This window comes from Budorcas taxicolor, chromosome 5 (genome assembly GCF_023091745.1).
Source record: "Budorcas taxicolor isolate Tak-1 chromosome 5, Takin1.1, whole genome shotgun sequence".
NCBI classification, from domain to species: domain Eukaryota; kingdom Metazoa; phylum Chordata; class Mammalia; order Artiodactyla; family Bovidae; genus Budorcas; species Budorcas taxicolor.
Window position 1 is genome coordinate 156,102,366 of NC_068914.1, and position 18,361 is coordinate 156,120,726.

Below are 18,361 nucleotides of genomic sequence, written 5' to 3' on the forward strand. Positions count from 1 at the left end.
GCTACAAGCCGGGCTGGACCCTGAGTTTCCAGGTGTTATTGAGAAGACAGTGTAAGGCCACGGTGGCTCCTTGCCTTCCAGCTCGGCCCCTTGCTACCTCATGACCAGGGTCAGGGTTCTCCACTTCACTGGGCCTCACCTTGCTCCTCTGAGTTGTGAGAATAAAGTGACTTCTGTACATCCAAGTATAGATATATGTAGATCAGCACTGCCCTGAGCACTGAAAGCGCCAGGAAGAAACTAGGACAGAAAGCAGATCAGTGGTTGCCAGGGGATGGGGGCAGGAGGGAGGGGTCATAAAGGGGAAAGAGGAGACTTCGGGCTGGTGGGTGTGTGCGTCGTCTCGGCGTGGTGACGATTTCATGGGTATATTCATATGTCACAATTGATCAGTTTTGCACTTAAATATGTGCAGTCTGTTCCGCACCAGTTATACCTTGGTGAAGCTGTTTAAAAAACGCGTGCTGTATAAGCTCTGTTATCTGTTTCCAGTACCAGCCCTGGACTTTAGAGATGGACTGGTGAGCTCCCTGGCTTATCTGGTTACACAGTGGGTTTAGTAATAGGGTCAGGTCTAAACCCAGAGCCTCTGACTCTGAGTCCAGTTTTGTGTGTGTGTGTGTGTGTGTGTGGTTCGTTGGGTATGAGTGGAACTCTGCCCTTTTGAGGAGGCCTTGGGTTTGGCTTAAGCTTTGCGAGTGGCGGAAGGCAGAGTGTGAGGTCCAGGCAGATGGGCTATGCTGAGAGGCAGTGGGGGTTGGTGAGAGGTGGCCCCCACGGAGGGAGCTTAGAGTGCAGCGGGGAGGCTGTAACGAGAAGGCAGCTGGACCTCCCCAGGGGCCCTGACGGGAAGGGAGGGGTGGGCCCCACAGGGAAACAAGGTCTAGGAACAGGGTCTCGTGAGGCTGGCATCAGTTTCTGTTCTGAGAGCTGGCAGCCTCACCCGTCTTAGTGGGGTGAGAGCAAGCGGGGCTGATGGGGAGGGCTTTTGTATAATAGGGGTTGTGGGTGCAGGGAGGGGAGGATGGGGTGAGGATGTCGCTGGGTGGGTTCTCTGTGTCCCGGTGGGCCAACTCCACGGGGAAGGTGGCCGTGGCCCAAGAGATGTAGAGGATCCCGGGTGAGGCCCCTCCTGCGAACCTGAGCTTTGGCCATCACTCCTCTGCGTCTCCATTAACTCTAGGGCGTTTTGCTAACGACGAGGCTACAGTAAGGATTAAACCATGAGACACAGATGAACAAAGCGCTCATCAGATAATAGGATTTTAATACGCATGGGAAAATAAATATCCTTTAGGGAAAAAGGAAAACCCTCCCCCTCTTGTGGTGGTGTTATTCCTCAAGTGATTTTGGACATAGCACCAGGCGCTGTGCTGTGTGCTGGGGGTACTGGTTCGTCTCCACCTTGGACGCAGGGTGCCCTCCCTGGCCGCCGTCGAGGTTGCCTTGTACTTGAGAGGGCCTGGCTGTGGGCAGACAGGATCGTGCAGCCGGAACCAGGCAAGCCCCCACTTCTCCTGCCAGGCTGAACCGGCCTCTGACCCTCTCAGAGAAGATTGTGTATGGACACCTGGATGACCCGGCCAACCAGGAGATCGAGCGGGGCAAGACGTACCTGCGGCTGCGGCCTGACCGCGTGGCCATGCAGGACGCCACGGCCCAGATGGCCATGCTGCAGTTCATCAGCAGCGGCCTGCCTAGGGTGGCCGTGCCGTCCACCATCCACTGCGACCATCTGATCGAGGCCCAGCTCGGTGGGGAGAAGGACCTGCGCCGGGCCAAGGTGAGCTGGAGGGCTGCGGAGGCGGGCGGTGGGGGTGACGCGGGGTGGGAGGCACCGCCCCCCAGGTCTAAGGGGTTCTGGTTTAGTCTTGTTCTCTTCTTCCTCTAAAAACACCACTTGCTCTTTGTGAAGATGTTAGAAAATACTGAGAAAACCTAGAGAAAACAAAAATCATCCCCAGTCTTAACCATACTAAAGGTACTCTTCTCAGGTCCTTTTTCTGTAATAAAACAGAGTATGAGGGAAATTGTGCAGGTTCTGATCCTTGTCTCCAGTTGCCCTGGAGAGTCATCTCTCGTGTTCTTCCCAGGGCCCTGGGGACCTCGGCAGGGAGGTGGGTTGAACAGTGTCACTGTTGGTAAACTTGAGGCGTCCAAGTTGTGTGCAGTCCCACAGCTGCATGGGGGTGAGGCTAGGGCCAGACCCTTCTCCCAGCTCCCACTGACCGATAACCCCTGTGGGCTTTCTTCATCTGTGAGTTTTGCTTAATGAGGTGGAAGGGGCTGGCTGCCACACTGATCACCTTGGCTTACCCTCTCTTTCTTAGGAAGCCGAATTCGTGCACCTTCCTCCAGGCTCTGCTGTGGCACCTTTGTGTGTGCCCACTGTTGGCAACATGCGGTCTCTCCCAGCTCTGGGCCTCCACCCTCTCCACCCAGTCATGGAAGTGGGCCCCGCTCTTGGGGGCCGTTGGCAGGAGCTGAGTGCTGGCAGGGCTGCAGCCCGACGGGTGCAGAGCAGAGTGCTCCGGCTCCCAGGGTCGGCGGCTCAGCCAGCCTCTCAGACCCCTGGGAGAGGCGCAGGGCAGCCTGCCCACTCAGGCCCCCCTGCCCACCCGCTCACTCTGTCCTGGCCGCACGGCGACTCCCCTCAGCCAGCAGAGTCCAGCTGGCCGGCCCGTGGTTCCCATATAGCAGCAGCCGTGGCACCTGGTAATGTGACGGGGTCCTGCGGTGCTGGGGACTGGGTCCCCAGCTTCAGCCTGAGAGATGCATGACCGCCCACAGGAGGGCCAGCCCCCTCGGAAGTCAGCCCTCTCCTGACTTTTTGGATTAAAACCTACTGGAGATGAGATTCAGAGTCATGGGGTCTCAGAACCCAATTCCTGCTTTACTTCACCCATGTTTATTGAACGTTAATTTTATGCCAGGCACTGTGCTGGGATCCAGTATGAACGTGGATCTTGGGAGTCCAGTAGAGAGACAGCAGCTAAGCAGTTAGCAGACTGGTAACTGCCAGTCTGTACGTGTGTTCTCAAGGAAGCCTGTGGGGCCCTGGAAGATACATGTGGAGTCGGGGGGGGGATGTAACATGTAAGCTGAGACCAGGACAGATGAGGAAGCACATTCTGGACAGAGCAGAGTTCCTCAAGGCCTTGAGGCTGGAAGAAAGCTGATGCTTTTGTGGAGCTGGAAGGGGCCTGTGGGCCTGGGGCTCTGAGGTGGGCAGAGCAGGAGCAGGAGGGCCTTGAGGCCTCTGGGAAGGAGCGTGGTCAGATTTCCATGTATCTGTAAAGGTTCCCTCTGGTTGGAGCTCAGAGAGGCAGGTCTCTGTGTCCAGGGTCACAGAGACCACCAGAGAGGCATCTAGGCTGAGTCAGGTGCAGACAGCAGCGCGCTCCGTGCCCACCTGGCTGTCTCCCCCGCCCCCCGCATGGACACAGGAGCAGCTGTGGCCACAGCAGCCCGCCTCCTGCCCTTGGGACCAGTTATACCAGTGACTGATTTGTAAATGAGGAGACCAACGGATTAATTATTAATCAGAAAGAGACGGCTTTGGGGACCCAAGCTCTTTATCCACCACTCTTTCACTTAGGGGAACCACACATGCCCTCAGAAGGATGTGTGGTTGGTCTGCAGTTTTTTTTATTATTATTATTACTTCTAATCTTTATTTATTTGGCTGCTCCAGATCTTATATGCAGTATGTGGGATCTAATTCCCTGACCAGGGGTCGAACCCAGGCCCTCTGCATCGGGAGTGTAGAGTCCTAGCCACACTGGACCACTGGGAAAGTCCAGTTGGTCTGAAGTGTAAATGAAGGGGACTGCATGCTTTGAGGGTGTTCCTTGGAGGGCCTAGTGGAGCCCACAGTGAGTCCTTCCTCTGCCTATGGTCCCATCCCTTTTGTCCCTGAGGTCTCACCTGTCCAGGGACATGCTTGGTTGTCCAGTTAAACGTTGGCCTCATATCCATGTGCTGGGATAGCCTTCCCTTCCCCCTGAGGCAGTTGCCTTTGAATTATAGGCATACTGGTTACCGTCTGCTGCCTGTTAGGCTGAAACCTACAGTTGGGAACATGGTCCATCTGACAGTCTTTCATTTGGGGCCCATGAAACATATTACCAAGTGTTGACCACCTAGCACGCGTTAGACAGTGGTCTAGGTGTTCTGAGATGTAGCCTCTGTGAGGGCAGTAGCTTTGTTCCTATTACAGTGTAACGACGGGCTCTGGCTGGACAGGCCTGGGTTCAAACTCTGACTTGTCTGTTTAACCCTAGGGTCTTGAGCAAGACCTCTGAGTTTCTGTTTTTGCGTCTGTAAAATGGGGTTTGTTTTGGCGTGGTACCACTTCCATAGTGGGCATTCAGTAAACGTTAGCCAGAATTACAGGCAAGGCATCTGAGGCTCCAAAGGAGAAACAACACCCAGCATGAGGCGTGGTGGGACCGGGTGGTCCACTCCGTCCCACTGCTTCCCTCTGATGTTTTCCCTCCCCCCACCATGTCCCAGTTAGTCCTGTGGTGTCTTGCCGCCCCCTCGCTGCTGGCCTTGACCAAGGACTTGAGTGCCAGAAGGACCCTTCTACAGATAAGGAAGCTGAGACCCGGGGGGTGGGGCGGGAAGGGATTTGTTCTGGACCTACTCCCTGGCCATGTGTCACAGAACTGGGCTCCGTCTCTGTTTCCTGGTCTTTCTCCTGGGCCTGCCGGCCGAGACTTGTGGGCCAGCATCCAAGCCTTTTGGGAATTATTTGTAGAAGGCCTCCAGGAGAGCGCCTGCCTTTCCAGTGCCAGCATTTCAGTCATAGGGGAGAGGAGGTGGAGGGAGGGAGGCATGAGCAAACTGTTTCTAATGCCCTGGTTATTGATTTCTCTCAACAGGACATAAACCAGGAAGTGTATAATTTCCTGGCGACTGCAGGTGCCAAGTACGGCGTGGGCTTCTGGAGGCCTGGCTCTGGAATCATTCACCAGGTAAAGCAGGGCCTGGCCAGCCTTTGGGGGTGGGCAGAGGAGCAGGCTGCCCTTTGGACCTGGGCAGCACCTCCCAGTCTGTATGAGCAGGGGCCTCAGCGGGCAGTTAGATGACGTTTTCCTCAACCCTTAGACTCCGCTTTCATTTTACAGTTAATTTTCATTGTGTCAGGTTACACATTCTCACTCTCCATGTGAGAGTTTAGGGTAGTTCCTTCTGAGCAGCGTTTTCAGGTTGGCATATTTTGTGCTGTACCTTCTCTGAACGTGCGTATCGCGGTGGTTTTTGTTTTGCTTTTCTCCACAAGCGTCATACCTTGGCTGGATTGCTAATACTTGGTGCGATAGGCACTCTGCAGATAGTAACTTACGCAGTGCTTGCTGGGACCCGGTGAGTCTGGTGGTTTTATTGTCCGCACCTTACAGGTGAGGAAGCTAAGAAATGGAGATTTAATCTCCTTGCCCAGGGACATCCAGCTGACCAAGTGTGGAGTCAGGCTCCTGCGAGCATCCGGGCAGCCTGGCCCTGGGGCCCGTGCTCTGCCCGCTCTGTGCTCTCCTGTCACACCAGGGCTCGTCCCCTCTCAGTGCAGGGGGTGCCCCTCAGAGTCTGGCCACTTGCTGGAGTTCCGGAGGGGGAGGTACCCAGGTCATGTGGCCACATCAGCCAGGAGCTCTCCTGGGTCTCCCCAGGGGTGAATATTCTCTTGACAGGAGAATATCGTGCGTGCGTGCATGCGTCCGTGCATGTGTGTGGGGTGTGTGTGTGTGTGTGTGTTTCTGGGGAGATAGTTGATTAGCTGTTTTCAGCTGGTGTGTGTTCATCTGCCCTCCATCCTGTGTGTGAAACCTGCCTCTTCGTACCTTCCCAAGGTGACCCTTCTCCCCACCCACCTCCAGCCTAGGCCTCACTTCCAGATGCGCTGAGTCAGGCTGTAACCCGACCCTGCCTGGGCTCCCACACCGCCCCACTCTGAAACCAGAGCCCACAGATCACCGCTCTGCCCTTTGAAACCCTCTCCCTCGCCAGGAAGGGGCTCCCCACGAATGGCAGGTCACATTGGTCTGCAGGGGCCAGAAGGCCTCTCTCAGCGGCAGGGCAAGGGATCAGGTGGCCCCAACCTTGGCTTTTTGTCATCAAGGGGACCCCAATCCAAGCGTCCCCCATTCCCCCTGAGCACAGATGCCCAGGCCTTTCTGGGAGCTTTTGGGCCAAGGTTTTTAAAAAGAAAGTTCCTGGGGACTGTGTGATCTCTGTGCGGCTTTCCTCTTCCTCCCCCCACCCCGCAACGTTAGGCAGCTTCAGTCGCCATGTCCGCAGCAAACCTTAGTCCCTTTCCCTCTGCCTCGAATGCCCTGGCCGCTCCCTCCTCCACCGTGCTGCTTCCTCATTCCCTCTGTGCAGCCCTGGCCCTCCGGCGCCCAGCACTGGGGTCTCTGTGACCCTCTGCGGGACCCTCTGCGCTATGGCCACAGAGTGTGCCGCGTGCCCTGTGGGGACCAGGCCTGTGGCTTGTTTACTCCACTCCGCTCTGGGCTGGCGTCCAGGTCAGTACAGAATAGGTCCTCAGTATGTGCGGCTCCTGCACATAGATGCTGCATTTCCAGTTTTATGTTCTCGGTGGTAGTCCAGCCTAAAAATACACTTCTTCCCCACCACACCCCCACCTGCCCAGCTAACCGCTGAGGTCGCTGTCACGACCAGCTTCTTTGTGATGCTTTCTGCTGCCCTCCAGTCTGCGCCGACCACTCCTTTCTGGATGTGGACCACACTCACAGTCTACACTGTGTGATCATGATGAATTCTGTGTGTCTGGTCTTCATGGAGCAGGCTTTACAACCTTGAGTTTTGGAAATTAACTGACTAGTTTTAAATCTTTGTATTGGCCGAGGATAGGAGGGCTGGAGAATTGAAACAGGTAAACAGTGTTCTCTGCAGCAGTTGAGTTTATTAGGGATTCCCTCCGTGTTGGCCTCTTCTCCCAGCCAGCTGGCTTGTTTCTGGGGGAAGGAACCAGGTCTTCTAACTTCTGCATTCTCAAGAGGCGAGACCCCTTGAACCTCACTCAGTCTGCTGAGCAAATGCCTCGCCCAAGGCAGAGGCCCTGGGATTTCTGTAATATTCCAGGGAAGCTGCCCACCTTTCAGTTGGTCTTAACAATTCATAAGAGCCTTTCACCACTCTGATCTCATTTAGCGTCCCCGACATCCATAATATGTGTATGTTGGGACATAAATCCATATGACGGTGAACCACAGAACCTCAGGTAAAGGCTTTTGGCTGCAAAACAAGAAGACTGCCTCTCCCAGGCATTGTTGCAGCTTGCTGCTGCTGCTGCTGCTAAGTCGCTTCAGTCGTGTCCGACTCAGTGCAACCCCATAGATGACAGGCCACCAGGCTCCGCTGTCCCTGGGATTCTCCAGGCAAGAACACTGGAGTGGGTTGCCATTTCCTTCTCCAATGCATAAAAGTGAAAGTGAAGTCACTGGGTTGTCTCCGACTCTTCGCAACCCCATGGACTGCAGCCCACCAGGCTCCTCTGCCCATGGGATTTTCAGGCAAGAGTCCTGGAGTGGGGTACCGTTGCCTTCTCCGATTACAGCTTGAGGGACATGCTTCCATCACGTCCTTGCGGTGGTCCAGTGAGGACAGCACTATTGTCAGCTGCTCTTTACAGATGGGCAGCAGAGGCTCGGAGAGAAGCGCATTGCCTGGGGCCCACAGCTGGGTGGTGGGGCCGGAACTCAGACGCACACATGGCTCCCTTTGGCCGCAGCTCTCCTTGAGCAACCCCGCAGCCGCAGAGCGTCCAGCACCTCAGGTGGTGGGTGGGGCCGCTCTGGGATTGCTGCCCCTGTGGCCGCATCAGGTATCTTGGGGGGAAATGCTCACTGCCAGCTCCTCCCTCCGCTGTGCGGGAGCCAGGCCATGGGAGACTGTCCGCTCTCTGGAGAAGCCAGATAAGCACACTCCACACATCCACCACGTGAGGCAGAGAGTGTTATCGAAGTACCTTTCAGCAGTCAGCATTGTCCCCGGGCCTGTCCCAGGACACACTCTTGGATCCCAGGTCATCTGGTTCTCACCACCATCCTGGGGTCGGGATGGTGCAGCCATTCTTAATACTGTACTAGCAGATGAGGAAACTGAGGTCCAGGGAGCCAGTTACTAGTCCAAGTCATACAATCAGGAGCTTTCAGAGCTGTTCCTGAGCCCAGGCTACCAGTTTCCCAGGTCTCTGGCTCATCCAGGCTACACTGGAGAGGCCCCGTGCAGGAGGCATGCCTAGGACTAACTCAGTGGCCCAGCGTCGGCAGGGGGCAGTCTTGCAGACCCCACTGGAGCCCTAAGCTCCTTTCTCTGCTCAGGGCTTTTAAACAGAAGACCTTGGATTCTTTTTCAGATCATTCTGGAAAACTATGCCTACCCTGGGGTTCTTTTGATCGGCACTGATTCCCACACCCCCAATGGCGGTGGCCTGGGAGGCATCTGCATTGGAGTCGGGGGTGCTGATGCTGTGGACGTCATGGCTGGGATCCCCTGGGAGCTGAAGTGCCCCAAGGTGAGAAGTGGGGAGGGCTTGTGTTGGGGTGGCAGCAGAGGGGTGGTTGGTGGGGCGAGTAGGAGATGTGGGACCCACAAGAGCTGAGCGCATAGGTCAGGCTCAGCTCTCTCTGGGAAGGAGGCAGGGATAAACAAGCCCGAGTGAGAATTCCAGCAGATAGGTTCCTGGTCGGAACGTGGGGCGTGACACACGGGCCTGTGCCTGCTTTCTTGCCCCACCTATTCAGGTGATTGGCGTGAAGCTGACGGGCTCCCTCTCTGGCTGGACCTCACCTAAAGATGTGATCCTGAAGGTGGCGGGCATCCTCACAGTGAAAGGTGGCACGGGCGCCATCGTGGAGTACCATGGGCCTGGAGTAGACTCTATCTCCTGCACCGGTGAGGACGGCAGCCGCAGGCGTGCTCCCAGCCTTTGTGGGCCCATGGGCCTGTGGTTGAGCTGTAGACGCAGCGGCTGGCCTGCCCGTGAGGCTCTGGCCAGTCAGTTTGGGAACTTGCAATGGGCTCTTACGAGGTAGAGGGGAGGTTGTCTAGTCCAGGCCCTTCATTTAATGGGATGCTGGGGCCCCTCAAGGATGGCAGGTCACTTCCCTGTGGCCACACGGAGTTAGGAGCTGAGCCAGCATGGCCATGGCCGTGTGCTGCCTTGAGTGATCCAGAAGAATCCACAGAAGGTGGAGGTGGAGGGCAGGGACTCAGAGCAGGACTTCAGTCACAGAGCAGCCCCGTTCTCACACCCTCCCTTGCCTGGAGTCAGAGCCTCACTCTCTTCCTTTGGGTTAGAGACCATCACCTGTCTCTAAGACCAGGTGGGAGCCAGCACCCTCCCTACTCATCACTCCTGGTGATCTGGCCTCAATGCCTGGGCCCTCAGAAATCCAAGTAGAGTTGGAATGAGCCTTAGAGATGGTTCAGTCCAGACTTCCCTGTCTGCCTCAGTTCCACAGCACCCCCACAGAACTGGAGTTCAGCTGGCCCTTGTATTCCTCCAGTGCTGTGGGGCTCACTCCTGTAAGAAGCGCTTACTGCTGATGGGCATTCTGTTAGGAAGTTGGCAACAAGCACAGACCCATGTCCCAGCAACCCCATGGGGCTGGAGTGCTGGTTGCCGTCAAGACGTCTGTAACCTCCCCAGTTCTGTGGGCAGCTCTGTGGTCCAGGCCGTAGACGTCATTCCAGTATTACAGCTGGAAAACCCCAGGCCCAGAAACATTTCCACCGTGGTGGGGCTGAAAGCACGCAGGCCTGCCCATCAAGCAGGCAGACAGGCCCAGTCCTGATGCCACACTGGCGTTTGCTTTATGGCATGACCATGGGCCTCTCTGAGTCGGTTCCCTCACCTGCAAATGGACACAGCAACGGCTGGGCGGTCTGGCCAGGTCAGCTCTCAACACATGGTGGCCATCTAGTCTGCTGAGCAGGCAGCCAGGCCCAGGATGGGAACTCTGCTCGTAGGGCTAGACTCTTGTGTTCTTCTCCCTGTATCCAGCAGCCACCCTGACAGCCAGGACACTGGGCTCCGGCCCCGTGGTCTCTCTTTCCCTGGCCCTCCTTTTAACCCTGGACCACAAAGGCAATGAGAGTGAGGGAAGAAGTGATGCCAGCTCCCTGGTGCAAAGATGTGTATGCGCCTCTAGCAGGTGTGGGGGCCTCGCCCAGCTGCTCAGCCAGCCCTGTGGGTTCTGTCTCTATACAGGCATGGCGACCATCTGCAACATGGGTGCAGAAATTGGGGCCACCACTTCAGTGTTCCCTTATAACCACAGGATGAAGAAATACCTGAGCAAGACAGGCCGGGCAGGTGAGCCGGTGGGGGTCCTAATCCCGTCTCTGAACTGACTTCAGGGCTCTGAGAAGCCCCTGGAAGTCTGTGAGAGGTTATGTGTGTGACTGCTCCTAAGTGGGTTTCTGTAGCTCTCATCAGCTTCTCAGAGGCTCTGGCCTCTCAGCATGAAACATCATGGCTCAGGAATTTAGTTCCCCTGGATGGGCATCCTTGGGATTTAGTAACCCCGAAAGGGCATCTGAATTCGGTTCTTCTTGGCCTGGTCCCTGGCGCCCTCTATGGGAAGCTCTGGAAATGACGTGGATTTGCTTCTGTTTGTAATTCCTACTCTAGCAGGGAAGGAGGAAAATCATTTGGTGCAAGAACCACTTTCTTAGCCTCCCCCAACAACTTCCCTGAGCTTAGCTTCTTTGAAACCCAGAGTTGGAAATGGGGCCTGGGGAGAGCTTGTTGGGTCTTCTGAAAGGAGGCGACTGGTGGAGCCAGAGGCTGGGGGACCTGGGGAGAGCTTGTCACTTTGTTTCCGAGCTCTTTGTACACAGAATCCTACCTGGAAGACTCTTCCTTTAATTATCAAGTAACTTCTCCTCCTCTAAAATCCAGTGCTTCTCCTCTCCCTGACTCTGAACCGCAAGTCAGTGCCTCTGCTCAGTGTCCCCACGTTCCTGTGCGTCTCCCGTATTGTGTTGTAACTTCTGGCTCACTGATGGCGCCTTCGCTAGACTGAATTCCTCGAGGGCAGGGACTGTGCCCTCTGCTGCTGTTTTGTTCCTTTGTTTGCCCAGTCAGTGCCCAGGGCCCGCTGTGTGTGGCGGGTGCTGGGTAACTGGTCCTTATGGGTGGATGGAGTCTTGTGACCAATTTCTGTCTTACATGCTTCAGTCTCCCTCCCTTGTTGATTTCAGACATTGCCAACCTTGCTGATGAATTCAAGGATCACTTGGTACCTGACTCTGGCTGCCATTATGACCAACTGATTGAAATTAACCTCAGTGAGGTGAGGCAGGGCATTGGTTCCAAGGACTTTCTGAGGGTGGGGGTTGTTCAGGCGCCATCTGGAGACTTCTGGTGGGCCTTGGGGAGAGCTTGGGCAGGTCCCTGGCTGCACACCCAGCAAGGCTCTTGGGCTTTTGGTTCCCCAGCTGGTCATTCAGAAACGTTCAGTTTGCCCCTGCCTCAGCTCTCAGAAAAGCCAAGATTTTACCCTTGAGCTTGCTTTATTGTGAGAATTCAGAGGGCAGGGCCCTAGATTCCAAGCCCTACCCTGGTGCCCTGAGACCTGAAGATCAGGGTAGCATTTGGAAGGCCAGAGGAAGGATGGGCTAGAGGGACCAAAGTAGCAGAACAGAGCAGCTGAGGGTTTAGGCCCTGAAGCCAACCCGCACAAGTTCAAATCCTGACTCTGCCACTTAAGCCTGTGACCTTACTTCAGGCCACTATGGGCCTCGCTTCATCACATGTAAAACCCGAGGCAGTCATGGGAACTGAATGAGCTAATTCATGTAATAACTGTTGCTGATATTTATTGAGGGCTAATTGGGTGCCAGGCACTTCACTCAGTGCTTCACGTTGGTGATAAGTAGCGTCACGGATAAAATGTCTGGCCTCCAGATTCCAGAAGTACCACCTCACGGGAGATAACGGGCTGAGGGAGCCGGCAGCCTTGATTCATCCCATGCCTCTGCTGTCTCCAAGCTCGTGACCTTGGGCGAGGCAGGCAGCTCTGCCATCTGCAGGCGGGAGATAATGACCTTGGGGGTGGGAGGGCTCCAGGAGCGGGTGCATGGACAGTGCCCGCTGCTCGGGTGCTTCCTGGGATGAGGTGTGAGCTGTAGAATGAGAGCTGGCCTCCCAGGCCCACCGTGACTGGGCGAGCAGGAGCCAGGCCACCTCTGAAGGGGAGAGGTGTCCTCACACCAAGCTGAGCTCCTCCCCACTGCCACCCCCCGCCTCTTTTGCTTCAGCTGAAGCCGCACATCAATGGGCCCTTCACCCCTGACCTGGCTCACCCTGTGGCAGAAGTGGGCAGTGTGGCAGAGAAGGAGGGGTGGCCCTTGGACATCCGAGTTGGTGAGTACCCCCTACCCCCAACCCCAGAGCCAGCAGGTCCACCCAGGGCTGTGGACCATCTCCCGTGCTTACCATGGGGCCCTTCCTGAATGGTTCAGGCACTTTGTGAAATAATTTTTTTCCCCTCCACAGCTTCTTAAAGAAACTACTTTTTCTTGGTGTAAAAGAAATACGTATCAGTGTAGAAACTGTTGACAAAACAAGAATTTTAAAACACCCCTAATCTCCACCCTCAGCCAGAACCAGCTCTTTGTACATGCCCATACTGATGTGTGTAAATTTTGTTTTACGAACATTTCCTCTTACCAACCACCATGCCTGATTTTACTTTACATGCTTTACACACACACACTGGCATGTTGGTACCGCTGTTGTCATCTTTTCGTGAAGCATGTGAACCCCGGTGGCCTGAGAGTGAATCTGACTCTGCCACTTCATAGCTGGGTGGCCGTGAGCTCATTGCTTCACCCCCTGTGCCTCGGTTCCCCAGCTCTGAAATGGGGGTGATTCTGTTGACCTTGCTGGGAGGAGGGGCGTGTTGAGGGCCGGTGAGAGCTTTCGACGGCGCCTAGCATGAGGCGCTGTACAGTGTGTGCAGCCTTATTAGTTGACGTAAATAAAAAGAAATCTTTGGGTAACTTAATAATCAGAAAATAAATCACTGAACTGGTAAGACAGACTGTCTCTCTCTGTAGACAGTGTGATGTCATCCAGTCTTTTTTGGCTTTTTGAATAACTATGATAGACTTCTTTAAAAGAATTATTTTCTTCCTGATTATAAAAGCAAGTAGAAAGCCAGAGAATGTTACAAAATATAAAAGAAAATGGGCCCCTCGGTCCTTCCCCAGCAGCGGCCCCTGTCAGTATTGCAGTGGGGGCCCTCCAGTGTGTGTCCACATACAGACGCTGTTCACTCTGAGACAGCGGGTTATACGCTGCCCAGTGTGTTCAGCGTCGTGCTCAGTGGCCACAGTTTCTCTTAAGTGTCTGGGTTGAGAGGAAAGACAGCGAGATAGGTTGCTTCCAATTTCTGTCTGTTGGGAGCAGGGTCGGGGAACCCTTGACCGGATGTGGATCGTTTGCGGTCAGGCGGAGGGCTCTGGTCACTCTCCTCCTGACGGTCCGTGCCCCCACCCACGACGCACCAGGTCTGATTGGCAGCTGTACCAACTCCAGCTATGAAGACATGGGCCGCTCCGCAGCCGTGGCCAAGCAGGCGCTGGCCCACGGACTCCAGTGCAAATCCCAGTTCACCATCACCCCAGGCTCGGAGCAGATCCGCGCCACCATCGAGCGGGATGGCTATGTGAGTGCCCGCGTGCCGCGCCCCGGCTCCCCCACCTCTCCTGCAGGGGCCAGAGCTCTGGGGTTCCCACCAGCCTGCCCCTGACCCCTCCCCGTCCTCTCTCCCCACTGCAGGCGCAGATCCTGAGGGATGTGGGTGGCGTCGTCCTGGCCAATGCCTGCGGCCCCTGCATCGGCCAGTGGGACAGGTGAGAAGCACAGGTGTTTTGTTTTTTTTTTAATATATTTTTTAAAATTAATTTTTTAATCAAAGGATAATTGCTTTACAGAAGTTTGTTGTTTTCTGCCAAAGAAGCACAGTTTTATAGGACGGCCCCTTGTGTCCTGGGGTACAGAGCCCCAGATGTGGAGGGAGATGCCCCTGGGGTGGAGCTTCCAGGGCTGTAGGGTATTAGAAGACTTTTCCAGGCAGGACTAGAAAGTTGGGCTGGAGGTAAAGAGGGTCCCCCGCAGCACTGAGTGGCTGCCTGGCTGAAGCCTGGGGTGTGGGAAGAAGCCAGGGAGGCCGCATCCTGACGCACACACTGGGGGCTCAGGTGGACCCTCCTGAAAGGACGCCATGGCCCCGGTCAGGGATTGCTTGGCCTCTTGTCTTATGTGTGGCTTCTAACGAACCTCGGTGATGCCTGAGGTTCCCTCCTGCTCCGTGGGTGAGTCGAGTCCTGGGAGGAGGTGACCATTTCCAGGTCTTTCCATTTCCCTGTCCTCTGCCATGAGCTTGGCAGGTCAGGCCACGTGATAAGGCCAGATGTCCCTAACTGTGTTCCCTCCAACTTGGCAGGAAGGACATCAAGAAGGGGGAGAAGAACACCATCGTCACCTCCTACAACAGGAACTTCACAGGCCGCAACGACGCAAACCCCGAGACCCACGCTTTCGTCACGTCCCCAGAGGTGAGGCTCCGCCCTAACCCGGGATGGCCTCTGGGGGCCTTGCCCTGGCCAGTCAGGGGAGTTGGGGCCCCACAGAGCTGCTGAAGGAAAGTTGGCATCACAGGGCCAAGGGTTGTCAGAGCAGAAACCAAGAGCCACAGGCCTTGCTGGCCCCAGGCATCGAGCTCCCTGGGTGTGCCCTGCCTGGCTCCCCTCAGCCCCAGGAGTCTAAGGTTTTGTTAGAGTTACCACCGGGGACAGAAGGCAGTCCTGCCTCCACCCGGCCACATGGGCCAGATCCTCAGTGCCCCAGGGTCCCGTTGGTGACCCATGAACAACGCAGGAAGCGCTTGCACTGCCCGAGCCAGGAGGGAGGCTGTGCCGTCATGATGAGCAGCCAGTGAGCTGCGTGCTCTGGGCACTCGGTGGTTGTCCACACACAGCCAGCTCTTTGTGCCCTGTTTTTCCTGCACTGGGTCTTTGTTGCAGTGCGCAGGCTTTTCTCCAGGGGGTCACTCTTATTGCTTGTTGGGTTTCTCACTGCAGTGACTTCTCTTCCTGCAGAGCATGGGCTCCAGGGTGCAAGGGCTCCGTAGCTGTGGTGCACGGACTTGGCTGCCCCACGGCACATGGAATCTTCTTGGACCAGGGATCAAACCCATGTCCCCTCCTTTGGCAGGGGGATTCTTAACTAATGAACCACCAGGGAAATCCATGACTTGGTTTTTTAAATGAGCATTCCAGAAATACTTCAGTGAAGAAATGGCCCCCTCCATGTTTTCAGTGCTCATGAAGGAACCTAGTCATCATGGGAGCATTTCTGTGCCAGGGCCCCATGGGGTCCAGCACTGGCCCTGCCCAAGGAGGCGGTGAGATCCAGGCCCTGAGGGGCAGTAGAGGTGGGTGCGTGAATCCTCTGCAGGCCCTGGTCCCAGAGATATTGCCGTAGCTCCTGCCTGTGAGGGGACAATCTGGACATTTCCCAGCTCCATCTCAGTTTCGGCCTAGGCTTCTGCTGAAGTAACAGGATGGGCGGGGAGTTTGGTGCGAATGACAAACTGGCTGCCTCCATTCCAGATTGTCACAGCCCTGGCCATTGCTGGCACCCTCAAGTTCAACCCAGAGACTGACTTCCTGACGGGCAAGGACGGCAAGAAGTTCAAGCTGGAGGCTCCAGACGCGGATGAACTTCCCCAAGCGGTGAGCAGGCACGGCCTCTGCCACCTGGCCTGGGGCTCAGGGCTGCCGAGATGCTTCCGGCCCAGGAGGGGCGCTCGCTAGGAGGGAGAGCTTGGCACCCGGGGAGCTTGCCTGCCACGGGAGTGTGTCCACATGGGACTGAGGGCTTGGCACCCAACCTGCCCTGTCACCTGCTACAGGAGTTCGACCCCGGACAGGACACCTACCAGCACCCCCCCAAGGACAGCAGCGGGCAGCAGGTGGACGTGAGTCCCACCAGCCAGCGCCTGCAGCTCCTGGAGCCTTTCGACAAGTGGGACGGCCGGGACCTGGAGGACCTGCAGATCCTCATCAAGGTCAGCGGCTCGGGGACGTGCGAACAGCCCTGCTGCCAGGGCACCCTCCCCTGGTGGGCAGGAGGGCCCAGGAAACCACACAGGCCCCCGTGGAGGACACGGTCAGGAGTCAGGCAGGGGCAGGAAGGGAGGTTTGGCTGCGGGGGAGTGAGGGGATCTGTGTCCCCTATTCTGCTGCCCTGTGCCATGCCAGCTGCTCAGGGGCCTCCAGGGATGTGGGCAGTGAACGCAGCATTAGGAGAGCAGGGTGGGCACTGTGACCCTCACAGCAGGCCTCTGTGCACTGGGCTTGACCAGACAGGCTCTGGCGCTGTCGATTCCTGTTCCCGTGGTTGAGCATCGGTAGGGCCTGTGTCTGGGGGCTGAGCTGACCGGCCAGAGGCCTTGGGCCCATGCCACACAGGCACTGTGCTGTTTACTGCAGGGTCTGCCGGCAGTGAACGGCCACCGTTAAGCCCATGTGGTAGACGAAACTGATCAGTCACCAGGCAGAACCCAGACACGTCCCCGGGCTCCTCTGTCTCTGGCATCAGTCTGCAGGTGGTCTTCCAACCTGGGCGTCTCCTACCTGGGTGCCTCAGGCTGAAGGGCGAGTGAGCAAACACACGAGTCCTCCGTGCCTGGCTCTGCCCCCTTGAGGGGGGGGGGACAGCCTTGCCTGAACCCTCTTGGCCAGAGCGTGGTGACGCCAAGACTGCAACCCGTGTCAAAGCCTGACCCGCTTCTCCTGTCCCCACCACCTGCCTCCAGAGGGCCTGTCCATCCACCACTCAAAACCCACACTCCGACCTCTGTTCTCTCTGCTCACCCACCCAAGGTCAAAGGGAAGTGTACCACCGACCACATCTCGGCTGCCGGCCCCTGGCTCAAGTTCCGTGGGCACCTGGACAACATCTCCAACAACCTGCTCATTGGCGCCATCAACGTGGAAAACGGCAAGGCCAACTCCGTGCGCAACGCCATCACCCAGGAGTTCGGTCCTGTCCCTGACACCGCCCGCTACTACAAGGTGGGGCAGAGCTGGCGCTTCCTGGTGGCCAGGTCGGGTACTCCCACTCAGGGAAGGGGCATCCACACTTGCAGCTCTGCAGTGGAATGGCGTCCCAGCGCCACCGAGGCAGCCCCATGTCTGTCGCCCCTGCTGCCCTGAGCTCTGGGTCACAGAAGGGTGGGTCACACCTTCCCAGGCCCTGCAGACAGCCAGGCCCTGTCTCATCCTGTCTTGCGAGGGCCTGGCTGGGGCTGGATTCAGCTCTAACCTCCCGTCCTTGGGGTGCAGGTGAGGAGGGGGGCTCTGGCCCCTTGACTTGTGAACCTTAGGCGGCCTGAGGGCTGAGCAGGAGGTGGGCCAGTGCCACCCTCTCCCTCATAAACTCACTCCTTACTCACCCCCGACAGAAACACGGCATCCGGTGGGTGGTGATTGGAGATGAAAACTATGGTGAGGGCTCGAGCCGGGAGCACGCGGCCCTGGAGCCTCGCCACCTCGGGGGCCGGGCCATCATCACCAAGAGCTTCGCCAGGATCCACGGTGAGCAGGAGCCTGGTCCCAGCCCTGCCCGCCTCCCCTCACTGGCAGCCCAGGGTCCCTGGCCCGCAGTGCCTGGTGGGGCCGGAGCCACGTGGCTGGTCTCCAGGGTGTGTCCACAGAGACCCCACAGCCCCCCGGCCTCCAGCCTCTCCCCCTTCAGGTTTGTCGGTTCTGACACCACAGCTCCCCATCCCTGGCATATACTGGTCTCGCTTCCACACTTGGAGCAGTTGAGATCCAGGCCATGTGGTCAGAGGACCATCTCTGATTGTCCGTGGCCTCAGGGAAACACAGGCATCCAAGCACACTCGCCTAGGGCCCCACGTCACTGGGAGAGCGACCAAGCTGGCCCTCGTGGTCAGTGACCCAGGTTTGTCCCCACATGGCAGGACCCGGGGTGACCCTCCCAGAGCCCTAACTGGACTTGGTTGGTGAGGCTCCTCACAGAGAAGGGAGGGACGGGAGGGACCTGCCCACTATGGACTACTGCCCTCTGCCTTCTAGAAACCAACCTGAAGAAGCAGGGCCTGCTGCCCCTCACCTTCGCTGACCCAGCTGACTACAACAAGATTCACCCTGTGGACAAGCTGACCATCAAGGGCCTGAAGGACTTTGCCCCTGGCAAGGTCAGGGGGCAGGGAAGGAGGGTGGGCCAGCCAAGCCCATTTGTTTCTCCCAGGGCCCTCCTGAGAGGGGAGGGGAGGGTTGCCCTCCTACA

General features: G+C 56.9%; 1 protein-coding gene across 1 annotated transcript in view; it reads left to right on the forward strand.

Moving 5' to 3' along the window:
• ACO2 (aconitase 2) overlaps window positions 1-18,361 on the forward strand; it is a 46,501-nt gene that overhangs the window by 27,227 nt on the left and 913 nt on the right. Inside the window, exons 3-17 of the mRNA XM_052640825.1 lie at window positions 1,525-1,783; window positions 4,887-4,979; window positions 8,384-8,542; window positions 8,772-8,922; window positions 10,241-10,345; window positions 11,236-11,327; window positions 12,295-12,400; window positions 13,549-13,706; window positions 13,820-13,893; window positions 14,487-14,598; window positions 15,655-15,777; window positions 15,957-16,112; window positions 16,930-17,121; window positions 17,511-17,643; window positions 18,148-18,269. Of these exons, the coding sequence (XP_052496785.1) occupies window positions 1,525-1,783; window positions 4,887-4,979; window positions 8,384-8,542; window positions 8,772-8,922; window positions 10,241-10,345; window positions 11,236-11,327; window positions 12,295-12,400; window positions 13,549-13,706; window positions 13,820-13,893; window positions 14,487-14,598; window positions 15,655-15,777; window positions 15,957-16,112; window positions 16,930-17,121; window positions 17,511-17,643; window positions 18,148-18,269 (2,035 nt within the window). The remainder of the gene's footprint in view (window positions 1-1,524; window positions 1,784-4,886; window positions 4,980-8,383; window positions 8,543-8,771; window positions 8,923-10,240; window positions 10,346-11,235; window positions 11,328-12,294; window positions 12,401-13,548; window positions 13,707-13,819; window positions 13,894-14,486; window positions 14,599-15,654; window positions 15,778-15,956; window positions 16,113-16,929; window positions 17,122-17,510; window positions 17,644-18,147; window positions 18,270-18,361) is intronic.